This window comes from Triticum urartu, chromosome 3, assembly GCF_003073215.2.
Source record: "Triticum urartu cultivar G1812 chromosome 3, Tu2.1, whole genome shotgun sequence".
Taxonomy (NCBI): domain Eukaryota; kingdom Viridiplantae; phylum Streptophyta; class Magnoliopsida; order Poales; family Poaceae; genus Triticum; species Triticum urartu.
The window spans coordinates 595604076-595623447 of record NC_053024.1 but is presented as its reverse complement, the minus strand read 5'-3'; the positions used below and the strand labels follow the sequence as shown (position 1 = coordinate 595623447).

Below are 19372 nucleotides of genomic sequence, written 5' to 3'. Positions count from 1 at the left end.
ATTAGGCCTCTCAGCATCACAAGCACGTCCCTTTTTATAAGGCCTGGCTTTGAAAAGGTGCATGCATGCAATCATTTCATTGGTTGCATTGAAAGCCATTGTTGTTGGTATCATGACTGAGAAATTAATACACTTCATGCGTGTTTTTTCATTGGCTGCATGCATGTGAGAAGGTGCATTGGGAGTGTGATGAAAGAGTTAATGTGAGCAAATTACTATGTGTCTTGGTCTAAAAAAAATTGTCTTTGGGCCTAATAAATCTGGACGGAGAAAGTACGCAGTAATCACACATCCTCCCTTTCAAGAAAGAACTAGAGAAACAACACTGCACATTGGCGGTGGTGGTGGGGCCTATAGGTGGCAAAGGCTAGTTTCCGGGCAGTAGCGGTGGGGCCTATAGGTACGAGTGACATCTTTTTTTTGAAAAAAAAAACTTTTGATCTATTAATCTTTTATCATGACGGCACAACAAACATCAAAAATAACAAAAATTACATCCAAATTTATAGACCACCTAGCGACCATTAAAAGCATTGAAGCGAGCCGAAGACGTGTCGCCGTCATCGCCCCTCCCTCGCCGGAGCCGGGCAAAACTTGTTGTACTAGATAATCGAAAAGTCGTCGTGCTAAAGGCCCGTAGAACCAGCGCAACGGAACATCAACCGCCGCCGATGAAGAGTAGCATAGATCGGAAGAATCCAACGCGAAGAAACACAAGCGTAGACGAACTACACTGAGCCGATCCACCAAGGACATATCCGCTGGAGACACACCTCCACACTCCCACTGACGATGCTAGACATACCACCAGGACGAGGGTTAGGCGGGGAAAACATTATTTCATCTTCAGAAAACCCCTGCCCGTCTCGTCTTCCTAAATAGAACACAAACCCTAATAACAAAACTCAAAAGAGCACTCGAAACCAGAGTTGTCCCGCCAGCAAAGGTCAGAATTCATCGCGCTTTCATGGCGCTAAGGCCATCTAAGACGAGACAGACCGGCAGCGGTGTCGACGAAAGGTAGAAGAACCCCAAGTTTTTTTCGCCTCTTAGGTGAGGAGACGACTGCGTGGTGAGACAGATATATAAAGGATGGTCCCTTTTTGTTAGGCTAGGTACGAGTGACGTCATCATGCACGTCGCCGCCCCGGCCGGCCGGCCGGCCATCTCATCATCTCAACCCATGTGAGTGACGTCGCTCCGCCGGCGTCCGTCCTTCGGAGGGGTTGGGCATTTGGAGCGGTTCTCTACTCTCTAGCTTCATTTCTTAGCAGACACGAACACGAGGGAAGTGATTGATTGGGTTTGGGTGGGCACCTGCACCCCATATTCAGAGGGGAGAAAATGGAAGGGGCATGTGCAGACACGCTCAAGCCACCGAACCTAACTAAGGATCGGCCGACACGTGGCAGTCCCACTCAACATCAGCTGTAGCAAATTATCTTTCTGCAATAAGAAAAAAAATTACAAGTAATAACCTGTCTGAACCATAAAAAAGAACAAGAGAAACTGGTGTCAGCTGATTAGGTACGTCGGTGATTGGAGCCTGGAGGCCATTGCATTGCATTTCAGAATGCAGATCATTCGTTCGAGAAATCCATGTCTGTGTGTCTGTCGGCCAGCCAGCAAGGCCGACATCAGCCAACAGAAGAAGATTAGGTTAGCGATGATGGCTGGCCGGCAGATGTTTGCCAATGAAGGCCGCTCCATATCAACGCCCAAGCCTCCAACTATGGAGTCTCTCGAGACGTACATGGATCGTACTTCCTCTGTAAACTAATATAAAAGCGTTTAGATTACTATTTTAGTTATGAGGTAATATCACTAGCAGTCACAAAACTTGCGTTGGATGTGCATTTTAGTGCTAAAACTTGCAAAATACATCGTTGTAGTCGCATAACTTGCGTTTACGTGCACATACGGTCACAAATCCCGTCTGCCTTCATACGACGTGCTGGCGTGGCATACCTGGCCCGCTGGCAGCCTCTGATTCCGTCCGGTGCGGCGCGCGCGCGTCTTCTTTGCAGAAAACCCCTTAGCCCGTTTCGTAATTAGCTGAAAACCCCTCCAACGGGGGGAACAGGCAGGCCTGCTATTTTTGCCCAAAGGGTCCCCAAAAATGCTACCGTTCATTCCCACTCCTCCTCACCGCTTCGTCTCCCTCCTCTGTGTCGTTCCTCTGTCTCCGTCGATTTTTCCAACACGGTGGCGACACGGCGGCCGTCGTCGTAGGACATGGATGACCCGCGTCATCGGGTGCGAGGCGATCCAGCGCCGCCGTATGGTTAGTCCTACTGTCCTCTGTCGTTTCTGACTCTGCATCTGTTCGTTGTTATGTTCGCCGTCTCCGACGTAGTTAGGGTTCATGGGGTAGGGCGATCAAGTCTGATTGATGTACGTTGGCGCCGTGCGTAGCCCGTTCTGGACTTAGGCATTACGTTGCGGAATTGTGCTAGGGTTTAATTAGGGGTTATTGAGGAGGTCGCTTTATCCATAGAAATTGATGATCAGAGGAACGAGAGGCCTCCATGTAAATTGTTCTAGTGTTTAATTGGGGGAAATTATTTATTAGATATTTGACAATGTGTACTGCTGCTAGTTGAATCTTTCAAAAGTCTGAATGTGTGCAGTGTTATCTGAAGTCTGACAATGTGTAATCCTGCGTCTAGTTTAGTCGTCAGTTAAATTCAGCTAGGAATAAAACGGCTAGTGCATGAGCTTATTTGTAGGAGTAACCACGACGTGTGGTGTTAGAGTCCTAGTCGGACACAGATGGGCACTTGTAGTAGTTGTAGGATTAGAAGTCCAAACCGAGTAGGTTTGAGTGCTAGTCCAAGCTGCTATATATATACGCACGTATAATCCCTGTAACTTGTACCGATCAGAAGAAAAGCAATAAAAGAGCAAGGCACGTCAAGAGCCTTTGGCTATCAATCCATCGATCAGTTTTGTTCTGCCGACAGGTTTCGCCGAGACAGCCGATCGCTAGCTTCGCTAGTTGCAAGCTCGCCAGCTCTACGTACAGGAATCAATTAAGCTGCTTGCCTGCTAGCTAGCTTTGCACATCATACGTGTATTAGCTCCTGGGAGTTTTGGTCTAGCGATCAAAAGCCAACATTATTTGTGCACTGACCGAGAAACGAACTTGCTGCCGCTGTTTGACATTGCTGCAGTTAACTGAAGTTGGCATTTGCTGAATTTTTTCTCTGAACTTGTTGGGAGGACTGATGTACTTGTTAACTGAATTTTTTCTCTGAACTTGTTGGGAGGACTGATGTACTTGTTAACTGAATTTTTTCTCTGAACTTGTTGGGAGGACTGATGTACTTGTTAACTGAATCTGACATTTTAACATGATGTACTGATTTGTTATGAACTCTTTTACATTGCAGGAGATTTTGATGGTCTGTTCAGTGTTGAGATCCACTATAGTGGTTTCTTTTGTGGCAGTGACATAAACAGAACATACATGGACTATGAGGTTGATTGGTTTGACAATTGTCAGACTGACACTTGGTCCTTACTCTGGATTGATGACTTTCTTCTGCAGCTGGGCTATGATAGACAAGCTTCAAAGATTGATGTTTACTGGTGTGAACCAAGAAAGACAGTTAGTGATGGCCTGAAGCTCTTGACCTGTGATGCCGACATTGTTCTTATGATTTGTGCAACATTAGAGCACAAGAACCTGCTGCTGATAGTAGACCATGGTGATACCCTGCAGTCATTAAACAAAGATGATGTTCTGACAAATGGAGTGAAGGATCCACCTAAGGTTATTACTCCAAAGAGGCATGGAAAAGAAAATGTCAGTTATCCAGAGAAAGAGCAGAGTCCTAGAGAGAAAATGTCAAGGACAACAAGGAGATCTATGTCATTTGGAGAAGGATGTAGCTCAAGGAATGCTATGGAGGAGGAGAATATTGAGGATGTTAACAATAGTGAAGAAGAGGGAAATGATGAGGATGCAGGGTCAGAAACAGATGAGGAGTTCTATGAGAGTGACTATGAAGTTGCAGAAGGTGATGATGATTTGTTTGACGCAAATGTAGACAAAGATGTTGATGATCACAGAGAGAAGAACATATTGCCAGACTTTGAAGAAGAACTTCCAGAAGATGCTTTGGAGGACAGCCACTTAAATATGTCGAAAGAAGAGAAAGAGAAGCTGAAGCACAAATTCAGTACTTTCAACCCAACAACTGATCTGAATGCACCTGTGTTTAAGATTGGGTTGGTGTTTGCAGATATGAAGGAATTGAGGCATGCTCTCACTGCATACAGTGTAAGGAATATGGTGAAAGTGAACAAGCTCCGAAATACTTCAGTATCACTAGAGGCTGTATGCAAGCCTGGTTGCACTTGGTACTTGAAGGCAGGTAAAGATAACAGGTCAAGTAGCATACAGATCAAGAAGTATGTTGACAATCACACTTGCACAAAAGCATGGGACCTGAGAGTTCTGACTGCTCCTTTTCTTACTAACAAGTTCAGAGAAGAATTCAGAGACAATGAAAAAATGCCTCTGAAGAAATTTTCAGATAAGGTGGAGACAGAATATAATTTGGTTCCACACAGGAGTAAGTTGGGAAGAGCTAGGAGAGCAGCAGTGAATCAAATAAGGGGAGTAGATGATGAACAATATAATACTTTGTGGGACTATGGTCAGGAGCTTAGAAGGAGCAATCCAGGAAGCCAGTTCTTCTTGTGCACTAAGGAAGTATTTGATGAGAAGACAAAGAAGGTACAAGACCACTTTTCCACATTGTACTGGTCATATGATGCATGCAAGAGGGGATTCCTTAAGGGATGTAGACCAATCATTTTCCTGGATGGTTGTCACATTAAAACGAGATACAAGGGAACATTACTAACAGCCGTTGGAATCGATCCCAATGATTGTATCTTTCCAGTAGCATTTGGGTTATGTGAAGTGGAGTCAACCCATAGCTGGGAGTGATTCTTAGCATCCTTAAAGGATGACCTGAACATAATGAACACCTCACCATACACCATTATGAGTGACAAGCAGAAGGTTAGTACTAGATCATTCAATTTCTTCATTGCAACAACATAAGTGTGTGCTGTTTTGCAGAGATTAATGTGTTCTGTTTTGCAGGGATTAATAAATGCAGTGAAAAAGGTTTTCCCTCATTCAGAACATAGAAACTGTGTTAGGCACATTTATCAAAATTTTCATAAAGTACACAAGGGAGAGCAGCTCAAGAATGATCTATGGTCTATAGCAAGGTCCACTAATGAAGCTGCATACACCAGGAACATGGATCTAATGAAAGAACACAGCTTGGGTGCCTACACCTGGGTTGAGAAATTGGAGCCAAGAACATGGATCAAAGCATTCTTTAACCCGTTTTGCAAGTGTGACATATTACTAAACAATATGTCAGAAGTATTCAATAGGTTACTCTCTTGTTACTTTTGCTCTCTTGTTATTTTCTTGTCAACAAAAAATCAAATGCCAACTGTGTGCTTACATATTTGGTACTATTTTGCAGTTACAATTTGGATGCGAGGGAAATGCCAATTAAGTCAATGTTGGACCAGATAATGTGGAAGCTAACAAACATGATTGTTGGTAAGCAGAGAGAGGCAGAGAAATGGACAGGCAGATTATGTCCCAAGATACAGAAGAAATTGGACAAGTATGTGGAGTGGGCAAAGAACTGCAGGGTGCAAGAGTATGGGCAAGGTGTTTTCAAGGTTTTCTCTTTGAACAACACATACATTGTTGACCTGAACATGCTTTCTTGTGAATGCAAAAGGTGGGTACTATCTGGCATACCTTGCCATCATGCAATTGCATGTTTTAGGCATGAGAGAATTGAGCCAGAGAGCATGGTCCATTCATGCTACACTGTTGAGGAATATAAGAAGTGTTATGGATTTAATATGATGCCAATGAGGGACCCACAGCAATGGGAAAAAATGCATGGCATTGCTGTTCACCCACCCCTGTACACAAAAGTAATGGGCAGGCCTAAGAAGAACAGGAAAAAAGATCCAGAAGAGAAGAAAGACAAGACTGGGGTGAAAAATTGAGCAAACATGGTGTGACCATGCATTGTTCTGTTTGTGGAGCTGCTGACCATAACAAGAAGGGCCACCACAATCATGTTAATCAAACAACAACTGAGGAAACAACAATTGAAGAAGAATATGACGACCCAAGCATAATTGCTGTACCATCCTTTGCTTATATATTTTCCCCTCTAATCTTCAAACTATACTTAAACATTGATACATTGGCTTCACCTGTTGCAGAACATCATGCCACACAGAGTCTACCCTCAGCTCGATCCAACACAAACCCCTGACTCAATGGTTTACAAGATGCAAGAAATGGTAATACATTCAGTGACAAAATTATGCAGATGTAATTACCATTTAAGTGCTTACATACCCACCTTTTTATATTGTACTTGTGTGAGCAGGAGAAGTTTACATATCCAGCACCTAGGGAATTTGCCCCCCTACCTGAGTCTAGCTTCATTGCCAATGCCAGAGACTCAATTCCTATGGTTAGAGTTACAACAGCCATGTCAAGAGGCAGGGTGAGAAAGACTGCTAATGAGAAAGTTGCAAGGCCAAGAAAAAAGCAGGCAAGGGAAGGCAATATTGCAATGGGAAGCAATGTTGCAACAACTGGAAGCAATGCTCAAACAAGTGGGGCCAATGCAAGAGGAGGTGGCAATGCAAGAGGACGTGGCAATGTAAGAGGAGGGGCCAATGCAAGAGGAGGGGCCAATGCAAGAGGAGCAAGAGCTGCTGATCCAGGTTTCTTCAACTTGCTATTTGGACCCGATGGATCCACAATACATGAACCGCCACTTGTCATGCAGGGTGAGGAGGAGGTCATTTTTAGCCAAAATGCACCAGGAGCTAGCCAGGATCCTTATCTCTATGATGAAGGTTGGCCTGATGATCTGCATGACTTTTTGTCTTTGTAGTTTACATTACATGCATCTTTAGGTGAAAGTCTGATGGAGTTCATGAATGAACTTGTTGGTTTGGTGATGGAGTTCATGAATGAACTTGTGGTCTCTAGTTCAGTACTTATTTAGAAGACGATGTGATAACAGTTATGTCACTTTTGGTTTGGTTCGTACGACTAAGAAACTACTTATGTTAGTGCCAAATATGTCATTTCAATTATGGTCTGTTCCTGTTCACTTAAGGTCAATTTGTCCGTGCTAGATCCTTGTTGCAAGTCTGCTATATTACAAATCTTGGCCAAAAGCTTAATAAAACAGCAGAAATGTTGTCCAACTTGGTCAAAAGAGTTGCTGTGATTTTTTGCCAAAACGGATTTATAAAACAGCAGATATCCTGTCCAATTTGGTCAAAATAGTTGCTGAGATTTTTGTCAAAAATGATTTATAGAACAGCAGAAATTTGGTCAAAATAATCAATTGACTGAACGGGCTAAGGGGTTTTCTGCAAAGAAGACGTGCGCGCGCCGCGCCGGACGGAATCAGAGGCTGCCAGCGGGCCAGGTATGCCACGCCAGCACGTCCTATGAAGGCAGACGGGATTTGTGACCGTATGTGCACGTAAATACAAGTTATGCGACCACAACGATGTATTTTGCAAGTTCTAGCACTAAAATGCACATCCGACGCAAGTTTTGTGACTGCTAGATATTAGTTTACATAGGGAGTACTTTATAAATTATGGCGACTCGGGGACGGATGGCAACTTTGTTGAGTGGCCTTTTCGGTCAAAATTGCCATATTGACAGTTATTATGCTGATGGGGCTGATACGACGGCTCTATTAGAGTATCTCTTAGATGACGTTTTGCTAGTGGACGTGAATGCTTCTATATAACTATATACACATATATAATGAATTACAAGCAAACGATTCGAAAGAACCATGGATCTGCGATGATAAATATTTACGTGCATGCAAATCTATGAGATCTCCATGATTCTAACCGAGCCTCTAATAACAATATAATAAAAACTCTGTTAGTCCGCCTGCGCTTTGGCTCTCAAGGGCTTGAGGATCTGGAAGGAGCAGAGCAGGCTGGCGTCGACGTTCATCAGCGCGCCGGCGTTGTTGAACTCCCCGCAGTAGTTGGGCGCGGAGAAGATGGTGACCAGCTGCCGGTCCGCGAAGAACTCGTACCCGTCCTCCACGACCTGCTCCTCCATCGCCATGCCACCAAGAACCGTCAATGGCAATGCACGGAGGATGGAGAGGAGAGGGAAGAGGTTTGTAACTAATTACCTGGTGGGCGCGGCAGATGAGGTCGAGGTCGTGCTTGTTGAGGAACTCGGCGACCTTGTCGGCGCCGAAGGTGAAGGAGACGCCGCGGTCGTTCTCGCCCCAGCCGGGGCTCTCGCGGTCGGGGTCGGACCAGAGGAGGTCGCAGAGGAGGCCCTGGTCGGGCACGTCGACGGGGCGCTGGATCTCGGCGATGCGGTCGAGGCTGTCGAGGTCCGGGGAGAGGCCGCCGTGCATGCAGAGGATCTTCTCGTCGATGAGGGCCGCGACGGGGAGGCAGTTGAAGCAGTCGGTGAAGAGCTTCCAGAGGCGGACGCTGAAGCGGCGCTTGCACTCGTCGTAGAAGCCGTAGATGCGGTTGATGGAGGCGCACTCGTGGTTGCCCCGCAGCAGGAAGAAGTTGTCCGGGAACTTGATCTTGTACGCCAGCAGCAGGCAGATGGTCTCGATGCTCTGCTTGCCCCGGTCCACGTAGTCGCCCAGGAACAGGTAGTTGGCCGTCGGCGGCAGCCCGCCGTAGTCGAACAGCCGGAGTAGGTCCGAGAACTGCCCGTGGATGTCGCCTGAAACATACACATGCACAAAACCCCGTCAGCATCCTTTTATTTCCATACCATGCAGTAGAGATGTATGTATATTCATTAAGAAGGAAATTGGTTGGGTAAGGTAGTTTTCATCAACTACGAGAATTCATCAATTTCAAGATGTCATGTCAGCCATCATCCAGTACAAACATCAGCCCGAGGGGAGCAGGAGACGCATGCGAGCATCGGGGACCAAGCCCGCCACAACCGACTACCAAGGAAGGTTTAAAATTTCAACCAAATTCTGATATTTCGTGTAAAAAGGACCTCAGATCTCAGTAATCAATAGCGCTGTGGTAGATCACTACCAACCTAATTATGCGGGTCTAAAGTTGGAGTACCGAAAGGCTCATATTTTATTATCGCCAATTTCACTATACTCCCCAATTTTGAAGCCCACTCATTCAATCGAGGTCGTCAAATTGGGACTGGATACACAATTTTGACCGGGTAACTCCCCTGGGCTTTCTGCCCGGATCTAGTGGGTCCCCTTAGTAAGTGCCTGCGTGGTGTGAGTCTGTTGGCTAGAAGGAAGCGTCACCTACCACACGTGCCCAACATGTAACTCCCTCGTGTACTTGGTATTCCCTCCGTCCAAAAATACTTACTATCTAGAATTATTTAGATACATCCATTTTTGTTCATTTTGATGATAAATATTTTTGGACGGAGGAAATACTCATTACAAGTTTCTTTCCAATTACACTCTTAAATAGACCCATCCAAACAGCACATTAAAAAACGCTCGGTTGGTTTCACCCGCACACCAAACGAACTAGTAGCATGTAAATAATTTCGACGAGTTAAACAAAAACAACTATCAAGTAAGAATAAAACCCGTGCAACTCTAGGAACATAAGTGGCGGGCGCAACAAAGCACGTATTGTCCTTCTAGTGTAAATTCATACTGAACAAAAGTATGCAGAAATTGTGAGCATGCCAAACTTCAAACTTGGGGCCAACAGATATCTGTACGAAACTCATCATCCTTGGAGTCCCTCTGTTCATTATTATAAGATGTTCAATATTTCAATATGGACTACGTATGTGAGTATATCTGATTCAAAAAAAAAGGTTACAACATGTTATAATAGTGAACGGAGGGAGTACCAAGGGCGCTACACACTCCTTTATCTATCTATGTGCGCTTAAATTCAAACTGTCCAAAATTAAACAAAAATTTCATGAATTATTATTCCGAAATGATTTTTGAATTTAGCGAAATTTCGACCGTTTGGAGGGTCGCCGAATTTTTTACCCAATCGGAATATTTTCCCTCGGCACGAGGTGGAGGCAATGGAAGGCCCCCCAGGTGACGACCTCATGAGTAAGAGACGACTAGACGAGCACAAATCAAAACGACCATGAAGATCCCACGGTGGTGAGAGCCCGGATAGATCAACCTACGGCCATATGATCCAGGAGATTAAATTTCTCTTAAGTGATAGGGTTTTTGTTCCTGTAAAAATTTCTCGTGATCAGAATAGGGTTGCAGTTTGCTTAGTGAACTTTGGAGGGTGTGGAGATAGCACAGCGTGTTGGCTGGGGCAAGCTCCTCCGCGTGCCAGTGTTTTAGTCGCTGAGGATTGTAACTCTGTTATCTTGGAATAAAAACCCTGTAACTTCCCGCAAAAAAAAAGAGCCCGGGTCTGGGCGAGGAGGCAGCCCTGATCCGCTCCATGACGACCAACTCCTCCACCGCAAGGAGGCGAGGCCACAGGGACCGGCCGGCGGCGCGGCACACGGCTGCAGGCCATGCACGCACGCACACCGCGAGCACCCAAAGATCCAGAACCCCACGTACGACGTCAATCAAAACTAACCGAATCCACCGATCGACAAGGAAAGCGACAATGCATGCATGGCACGGCGGCACGAGAGCTTGCTCCCTTGCGTCCGACTCCGGCGACGACGGGACTCACCGCAGACGTTGATGGGGGCCTCGAGCTCGAGGAGGTTGGGCTGGGAGAGGAAGATCCCCTTGGCGGTGACGCAGAGGTGCCGGATCTCCGCCTCGCTCAGCTGCACCTTCTTGCCGGGCGCCTTGCCCTTCTTCCCGTCCAGGAGCCGCCGGATCAGCTCGTCCACCGCGTGCCCGTCCATCGACGATCTCTCCTTGCCGCTCGCCGTGGAGGAGGTCGGGCTGCGAGAGGAGGAGAGGTGGAGAGCGTCCGTGCGCCCGTGTCCATGGCTTTGGTTCGTTATATGGCCCGGCGATGCTTGGCTCCCGAAGGCCCTGCCAAATAAGGGCCCTGGTACGAGTGGCAAATGGGGGTGAGCCTGTCACTAATCCTCGCGCCTAATATTATATGCACCGTGACCGTATCCTCTCTCTCCTATAAATAAACTCGCCCGCCCAAAGATGATCTCACTGGCTGTGTTAACATATATTGTTCGCCTCTTTTTATCAGTTTGGAATTTTGGATGAATTAACTGAAGCATTAATTGAAGCATGAGTTGGCTCGAGTATGAATTCAATAGGATATGTGTTTCGGTTCAACTCCCGCCTCCCCAGGAAAAGTTTAGGGTTCCCTGCCTCCCGCCAGTCCGTCTCGTCTCCGGTGGCCTTAGGGCCATGGCGGCGCAGTGGGTCTCGGGCCTTGCCGTTGGGAGGGCTTTGTTTTCAGTAGTTCCTTCGTGTTTTGTTAGGGTTTGTGTCCTGCTCAGAAAGACAAGACGGAAGCGGATCGCTAAAGATGGAATAAGATTCTCCCCGTCTAGTCTTCGTCCCGATGGTGTGTCTAGCATCGTCGATGGTCGTGCGGAGGTGTGTCTCCAGCGGATATGTCCTTCTGAATGTGCCTTCTACTTCAACGCCAGAAACGCCTGCATTCTCGACCGGTCGAACCGGTCAATCTTCTTACATGCCGCAAGGAAGTACCTCCTCTGTAAACAAATATAAGACGACATTTCAAGTAACTACTTTATAGAGGGAGTATATTTTTCCTTCCATGACATGCACTACTTTAACTGACAGCAACGAACGAAAGAGTAGTCGCAACCCGCACGGCGCATGCTCGATGGATATGCCACGTCACGTGTTTGTTGCTTCTTTCTTTCTTTCTTTCTTGGCACCCCATTATAATTCACCTATAACTCCAAAGTCTGTCGGACGAAAATGAACTCATGTTACATTGTAAAACCGAACTTTTTTTGGGAGTGGAAAACAACACATATTCTCCATTTAGAAATGAGGTCTCTGTCACACACTATAGTTACTATACACAAAATTATCAAGAAAACAGTCCTGCACCCAACGTATGCGAACCTGCAAACCGAATGTTGACGCGTCTTTCTTTGATGATGGCTGCGGCTCGACTGCACAAGTCCTCAGAGATGATCGGGGTGAAGCCATGGCGGGCTCTGACATGCTTAGTTCATCACATGCTTGAAGTTGCGACAGCGGAAGCGGTAGCCCTTCTGAATGGCCTGAGGTTTATTGAATCTCTGTGTTGCAAGCGAGCGATTGCGGAATCGGACTCACTTCAGCTCGTTGATTCTTGACAGAAATTTGGAGCCCCTGTGATTCCATATTGACTGACGGAGTTCTTTCTCATTGCTCAACGTTTCAATTCGGTGTCATTTGAACACTGCAGAGGGATGCCAATCATGTGGTGCATAACATTGCTAGGCTTATTTTAGATAGTTTTTTTTATTACAGAGTAAATTTACATCATTTCGATTGTCTTATCAAAAACAAATACAAGGAGATGATTGCAGATAATTCGTTGGAGAAAACCCAGTTCAGCCAGCCAAGAAAAGGATCATGAGGTAGCAGAGCACAGCCGTTTGTCTAGTACAAAAAAACCGGTGCCTCGATCGGCGACCCAATGAGAAAATCGGTTAAATTACACAACCGTGCAACACCGTCGTCCTGATTCCCCCGTTCACGTGAAAACCGTTGTTGGGCAAGTGAAAGAAAGGAAAGCAGAGCAGAGCGGGCATGTGATGGTCTCCACCGTGCCCACCTAGCCACTTTCTGCCTTTACACCCCATGTGTTTCGACACTCTTGCGTGCGGTGCGGCGCGGCGCAGATCTCCGGACTAGAAGGAGCGGCGGCGACCTGGAGCTTCCACGTTTTTATCTCCATGGAAAGGCTGCAAGCAATGCAAAGTGTCCAGGGTTACTTTTCAAAGCAATCCGTCTGGATTTGTCTCAACCATGGATGCATGAAACTAACCGTGTACTCCCTCCGTCCGGAATTACTTGTCACATAAATGGATAAAATGGATGTATTTAGAACTAAAATACGTCTATATACATCCATTTCTTTGACAAGCATTTCCGGAGGGAGGGAGTATGTAACTATGTATGGCACACATGGGAGAAAGAAAGGATTCATGGGCGTCATATGAAGTTGGAGGGGGGGGAATAGTTTGTTTCAAGACCACATTATTCTGTGCAACACATCATCAAGTGGACAGACCGGGCGCCTTTTCTCGCTTTGCAAACACAAGGGCAATAAGTAATTCACGAAACACGAGTTTCGGTGCCAGGGTTGTAACAGGCCGTGGCGGGATTTGGCTCATCTGTAGCCTGTAGGGTGGATCTAAGCAAAACTTATCCTACTAACGATCGGTTAAACATTACCAAACGGTGTCCTGATTTGCCTGCATCAGTAATGCACGTTTCTCTTAACTAGTGACCGATGATAACCCATCGCAATGGCACACAGGAGTAGAAATGCAGAGATGCAGTCGTATGTGTACCTGTATCTCTGGCTGTGCAGTATTCTTGTAGTAGCTACATCAACAGCTTGGCGGCATAAATAAATCCCAGGAGCAGAAGCAGAACACCTCTGACAGGAACCATGCTACGCCAACCACATACACAGGCAAGCAACCCGGAATCCGATGCCTTGAGTGCGGGACACATACTGAAGAACGAGAAACAGATAAAGTTATACGTGTCTCCTGAAAAGAGAGCGGTATCGAGTAATGAAGAGAGTGCAAAACTACTGTTACTATAAGGTTACCTGCTGGCTGCTGCATGCACGTCCTGAAAGTGAGTAGAGTTACGCCTGAACCACTCATCAAAACCTTAGATCCCCAAAAGCATCACGGCACGTTGGCTTCTTTCTCGGCGACGTGCCCGGCTGACACGATCTGCAAAGCTGTGCCTCCGACGAGCCATGCTGTCAGCTCTGGTTGCTGCTCGAGGTGTTTGAGGGGGGATGTGCTTCCATCCCTTGTCTCGGCACCGTATACGAATGGAAGCCGCAGGGTAAGAAAGCTCTCGGGTGGAAGGAGAACTCGGCATCCAAGACTGAACGATCCTTGTTGATCACGGTCAGATACATTTGATGGCAGACATGACCTCTGATGCCCAAAAGGAAAAACAAGGAATCCATTAGTAATAAATATGATAATGCACGAGGTATATTACTACAATTTACTAATTTATTTGCTTAACATTAAAGTATTGAGAAGATAACATAGGTATTGTTGATTGTGCCCAAAAGGAGAAACAAGGAATCCATTTAGTAATAAATATGATAATGCGCTACAATTTACTGCTCCCTCTGTACACTAATCTAAGACGTCTTTGCAGTTCAAATTGAACTGCAAAAACGTCTTATATTGGTGTACAGAGATAGTAATTTATTTGCTTAACATTGAAGTGTTGAGAAGATAACATAGGTACTGTTGATTGTACTCACCTCAAACTGTACAACTGGGCAGCTAGCCAACAGGACAGGGAAATCAGGTGTCACCTGCACCAGAAAGCAACATCAGTGGAATGACATAAAGATCAGTATATAGATACTGCAATGTTCAGCAGGGAGTGCTTAAAGATCAGTATTAGAAATAAAAATTTTACATCTATCAATACCTATGTTCCCAATGTAAATCATATAAATGCTGATAAAAGAACTGTAGCTTGAAAAATAAACTTACGATAAAAATCCGTTGAAGTTGTGACACAGCACCAGCAGCCTTTACATCTTGATGCCCCTTCCCGTCTGAGCTCTTGCAATGTGGGCAGTGCATATATATCGGCAGATTTCTGTTCAACAGTGAATATGCTTCTCCACCATCATCGGCTGTAACGTATTGAAGAGAATGCTCTCCCTTTCTGACATTACGTGGATCTGAAGGAATGTGAGCAGGCCGCAACGTCTCCCCATCAACGCCAGGCTGAAGCAATTGCTGCCTGCTATTTCTCCCTGATGATTCCATTGGCCTATTGGCTTTCCGCCCATTGTTTCCATTTACTGTAGTTGCTGCCGACTTAGATGCATTTGGGGGCAACTTTTGTGAACTATGCTTACTTTCTGATTCATTGTTTTGATAGGATCTTTCATAATCAATTTCCTTAAGATACTTCTCTGACAGTAAGAAACGGTGACCGTACGAGCACTCATGCTCAAATCCCACATATACTACAAACTGTTGTACGGTTTGAGCAGCTTCTTTAGTCTCATTTCCAACAGTAACTGGCACTATGTTGCTCCCGATCTGTAGAAAGGGCTTCCCATCAGCAGTTTCACTGCTCATATTTTTGGTCATCTTCTCAGATTCATTTTCAGCTACAGGTCCTTGACTGAGAGCTGCATTGATTCGGCCATTAGTCTGTTCTGCTACGCTCACTTGCCGTTCATCTTTTCGGCTAGCAGGTTTTGGTGGTCTCTTCAGCTGGAGAGCAGGAAACTCAGAATCTTTAGTTGTGCTGCCAGCAACAACTTCAGCGAAAGGCTTTTTCATAGTAAAATTTGGATGACCTTTACCAAAACTGATAGCTGAGTTGTTCGTTGATTGCACTTCAGGTTGTTTTCTGGGATTTTCAAGCTTCGCAGATCTAATTTCTGGTGCGACTTGGTTTGTAATGGACTTTACTTCTCTAGAAACAGCAGGTGGAATCTGGGGGTTCACATTAGATGTCATGGAGGAAGATTTAGTGGCAGCATGGGTGCCATTTTTTCCTTGTCCTTTGCCAAGAGATATTGTCCACTTCAAAAGATACTTGTCCTTTGAGCAAAATCCAGCTTGGAGCAACCCTTTCGTTGGCTTGTAATATCTTGCTCCTCCAAGGCGCACCAAACGCCAAGAGGATGCCGGAAATGAACTAGCATCAACCCCCCTCGGTAGCACAAGGGTGGGTAGTAGATCTTCACAATTGGAGAAGCAGTTAAATGATACATTGGCTGTCTCAAAGTCAAAAGGATCATCTCTAAGGCGACGTGACCGTCCACAGGCACATGCATGGAGGAAGACGTAACCACTAGAATGCTGTTCGACAGCATCTGATGAAGATAATTTACCATGACGCTGGTGCTTGCATGGCCTGCCAGTAAGGCTGACAGCATCGCATTGCTGCCTTCCAGCTTCCCAGATTGTCTTGCATACATCTTCTAGCTTCTTGGAGAATACCTTGACAGCCGGTCCTTTGACTGTTGAGTGAAAGGATCTCAATGCTTTCTGTAGCTGCACTTCATGCACGCTAGTTGGGTAAAAGTCAGGCAAATCTTTCAAGTACACCTCCTTAGCAACTGGAAGCACCTTTTGGCACCATGATGAGGAAAATTTCATGTTAAGCCCCTTGTTGCTTTCCAAGCAAGATAAAGCAGTTTCAATAGCACTAGATTGTTCATTCTTCAAACCAGAACTTGTATGAGTAGATGATCCCCTCATACTTTCGGAATTATCGATCCCATCTTTTGCACTAATCAGTCCAGATAGAATAGATGTACTAATGGAGAACCATTTATCAAAACTAGGGAGATCAGGAACACTAACTGGCTTCCCAGATGATGCGGACGCAGCTGCTGCAGCTGCTGCCGCAGCCACCATACCGACACCAGCAACAGAGCCAGCAGACGCATTGCCTGAATACCCGCCTTTCCCTCTCAGTCCATCGGACTGCCGAAATATAAAATCCTTGATCAACTGAACATCTTCGTGGTTTGCAGATTGGCAGTTATTTTCTAATGAAGCGACATCCAACGATGACTTGGAGCTGAAAGAATCTTCAAACAGTCCTGCGATGATATCCAGTGGCTCCCGTTTCTTATTAATTGAGCGGTCCAACAGGGCAACAACTCTGGATGCATCAAGTGAGAACAAAGGAATATGGCTCATGTTACCAGCACCCCTTGGACCATTATGCCCTGACGACTCCAGACCGGTAAGTGTCCGGCACCTCTTCAGCAACAACCGGATCTGACCTTCCAGAGACAAATGCAGCTTCTTTGTGAAACTACCCTCAGTTTTGCTGGCAGGTCGGGCGAGCATTACCACTGAGCCAGAACCTTTTGAAGTGCCAGAAGCCTGATTTGATGAAGATGTCTCCCCCATATCATCCAAACTTGTTGCAGCACTTGGACCATCAATGATATCATCCTCAAAGACAAAGAGGACAACAGGGATGCATTGGCCTGGCAACACAGAAGCATGGGAACCGGTTCCTGACATCAACGAGATGGCTGAGGGCTGGCGGCCTGAATGGCCTCCACGGCGTGCCGGAGGGGAGATTGATGAAGCCCTGCGGGTAGGCCGAGTCGGGGTGCCAGAAGGGGTAGCTTTGGATGGTGTCCCTGGTGTGCCAGAAGGGGCAGCTTTGGATGGTGTTCCCGGTGCTACTAGTGATCTCACAAATGGTGCAAAAGCATGCTTCGAAGATTGCAGCAGCCTAAAACTCTTCAAGATCTGCGTGTCGAACCGGAAGCCTTCTTGGAGAAATATTATTACATGGCATACCTAGAATTTTTCCCAAAAAATATAAAAGCACACATCAGAATCAACCTTCAAATAAGTGAATCTTAAACTTCAATTAGCCACCTCTGTTTCCAAAGCTATTTATCATTACATTGGTGAATGAAACAAACAGAATAATAATAAGGGAAAAATCTTACTCCCTCTGTAAACTAATATAAGAGCGTTTAGACCACCAAAGTAGTGATCTAAACGCTCTTATATTAGTTTATGGAGGGAGTAGATGCTATTGTAAAACTGTTGGAAGCGTAGCTCTAAGATGCCAGCTCTACATGGACAAAGTAAACCAAAGCAGCCCGCTAGATATTATTATCAAAGTTCTGCCATCTCTGGATCGCAGGAATTCGCACGTGCTTAGCATACATTTGCGAACGTACTAGTTCCCCCATACTCAAGTGAAGATGTTGCAGTGTGACACCAGGGAAATATCACTAACCCTTCCACCTTAGCACCAAATTTCCAAAACAAGGTAAAATTTGTAAGTCAACACTCACTTCATGTTCAAGTTACATTTTGCAAATGAGGATGAGAAAACAGTGCTATTTGCAACTAATCACTGGAACTTGTAACAGTCAGCATTAGAATTGTAACACCCAGTCTAAAAGGCTATGCACTCAACCAATGGTCAAATGTCAAAGCAAGCATAAGAAATATTATGTACAGTCTGAACTTCGAATACAGCGTATCAAAATTATGCCCCCAGATTCTTCTCAAGTTTCGCTCTTTTGCATCAGTAGCTAGCAAGCACGATAGTTTCATCGCAACACTGGGAGAGAGTCTTATATGACCAAGACGGCATAGCGTCAGGCAAGCACAAAATCTGAGGGCTTCAGAGTTAAGAGTAGCAGCATCTGGCGAGCTTAATCCATCCATGGCTGAATCACAGTGAGGGGCAGCACTCACCGAGAACATGAAGAGCATCTCCGGGAGGTCGCCGGTGCTCCCGCCGCCCGCCTCCCGCGGCGGGGGCGGGGGAGGGGAGGCGAGGTGGAGGAAGACCATCCTCTTGTCCCCGTCGCGGTGGTACCTGACGCCCCCGGCGAGGGCCCTGGCCGAGCCGCCGGGGGAGAAGACGGGGGCGTCGAGGATCCGGTCCGCGAGGCGCGCGGCGGCGCTCCCCGCGCCGCCCACGAAGCCGACGACGACCACGCCGCCGTCGTGCGGCGGCGAGGCGGCCGCGGCCGGCGAGGGGGCGGAGGCGGGGGGAGGCGCGCGGGAGAGGACCCGCACGGCGGAGGAGGGGGACGCCTGAGGCGGCGACGGCGACGGCGGCGGCCGCGGCTCCATCGCCGGCGGGCGACGGTCGCGGCGCGCGAGGAAGGAAGCCAAGTAGTTCCCGGGGAGTCGTTTGCTTTGGTGTTTGGTCGCTCTTTGGGTTTGCGACTTGACATAAATAAAAACTTTTATTACGCTGAAATAACTAAGTCTATAATATGTGAACAAATAAATAGCAACTAAATCTACTGTATGTGTTAAGCCAAAATGTAGGCATGAATGTGTCTTGCAAGTTGTTCTTTCTCCGGATTTGATGTTCTAGGGTTATGGCGACTCCAATGCAGATCGCTAAAACGAATACACCAAACATTTTTACGTAACAAAAGACAAATGTAATTAGTCTATTCTACTCTTCTCCGATCGGGGGCACGTCCATGTTTCAAGTCCTACTCTTCGCTGGACGTGGGCACGTCCGTGTCCACGCCCTACTCTCCACCGGAGTCCGCCGCCTGGCTGTGGATGTCACGGTGAAAGTGAAGTCGACAATCGACGTTGATGCGTGACTTGACATAAAAACATTTATTACTTCAGCCAATACAATAGATCTATGTG

At 46.3% G+C, this 19372-nt stretch overlaps 3 protein-coding genes across 5 annotated transcripts; 1 reads left to right on the top strand and 2 right to left on the bottom strand.

Moving 5' to 3' along the window:
• The first annotated feature begins 6056 nt into the window (after window positions 1-6056).
• Window positions 6057-7295, top strand: LOC125545234. The gene is made up of 3 exons (XM_048709126.1): window positions 6057-6200; window positions 6283-6363; window positions 6453-7295. The coding sequence occupies exons 1-3, from the start codon at window positions 6078-6080 to the stop codon at window positions 6966-6968; spliced, it is 720 nt and encodes a 239-aa protein (XP_048565083.1). The 5' UTR covers window positions 6057-6077; the 3' UTR covers window positions 6969-7295.
• Window positions 7296-7824: 529 nt separating this feature from the next.
• On the bottom strand, window positions 7825-11062 carry LOC125545235 (serine/threonine-protein phosphatase PP1-like). Its single transcript, XM_048709128.1, has 3 exons — window positions 10756-11062; window positions 8253-8812; window positions 7825-8164 (listed from the first exon to the last, which is right to left on the bottom strand). Exons 1-3 carry the CDS (start codon window positions 10934-10936, stop codon window positions 7991-7993), a joined length of 915 nt encoding a protein of 304 aa, XP_048565085.1. The 5' UTR covers window positions 10937-11062; the 3' UTR covers window positions 7825-7990.
• A 936-nt stretch (window positions 11063-11998) lies between these two features.
• LOC125545233 lies at window positions 11999-18906 on the bottom strand. Of its 3 annotated transcripts, none has more exons than XM_048709125.1 (6): window positions 18449-18906; window positions 14732-17530; window positions 14494-14547; window positions 13810-14152; window positions 13544-13710; window positions 11999-12423 (listed from the first exon to the last, which is right to left on the bottom strand). In XM_048709125.1, exons 1-4 carry the CDS (start codon window positions 18830-18832, stop codon window positions 13892-13894), a joined length of 3498 nt encoding a protein of 1165 aa, XP_048565082.1. In that variant the 5' UTR covers window positions 18833-18906; the 3' UTR covers window positions 11999-12423; window positions 13544-13710; window positions 13810-13891. The 3 variants fall into 3 exon arrangements, with proteins under 3 accessions (XP_048565082.1, XP_048565080.1, XP_048565081.1); XM_048709123.1 differs by lacking the exon at window positions 11999-12423 and adding an exon at window positions 12467-12931; XM_048709124.1 differs by lacking the exon at window positions 11999-12423 and adding an exon at window positions 12918-13444.
• Between the last annotated feature and the right edge of the window lie 466 nt (window positions 18907-19372).

Coding starts and splice junctions, on each gene's coding strand:
- LOC125545234 (XM_048709126.1), top strand. CDS start 6,078: ATGCATTGTTCTGTTTGTGGAGCTGCTGACCATAACAAGAAGGGCCAC. Junction 6,201..6,282: donor ACGACCCAAGCATAATTGCT/GTACCATCCTTT, acceptor CACCTGTTGCAG/AACATCATGCCACACAGAGT. Junction 6,364..6,452: donor TTTACAAGATGCAAGAAATG/GTAATACATTCA, acceptor TTGTGTGAGCAG/GAGAAGTTTACATATCCAGC.
- LOC125545235 (XM_048709128.1), bottom strand. CDS start 10,936: ATGGACGGGCACGCGGTGGACGAGCTGATCCGGCGGCTCCTGGACGGG. Junction 8,813..10,755: donor GGCCCCCATCAACGTCTGCG/GTGAGTCCCGTC, acceptor TGTATGTTTCAG/GCGACATCCACGGGCAGTTC. Junction 8,165..8,252: donor TCATCTGCCGCGCCCACCAG/GTAATTAGTTAC, acceptor ATGGAGGAGCAG/GTCGTGGAGGACGGGTACGA.
- LOC125545233 (XM_048709125.1), bottom strand. CDS start 18,832: ATGGAGCCGCGGCCGCCGCCGTCGCCGTCGCCGCCTCAGGCGTCCCCC. Junction 14,548..14,731: donor AACTTCAACGGATTTTTATC/GTAAGTTTATTT, acceptor TTTCTGGTGCAG/GTGACACCTGATTTCCCTGT. Junction 14,153..14,493: donor GCCCAGTTGTACAGTTTGAG/GTGAGTACAATC, acceptor TTTGGGCATCAG/AGGTCATGTCTGCCATCAAA.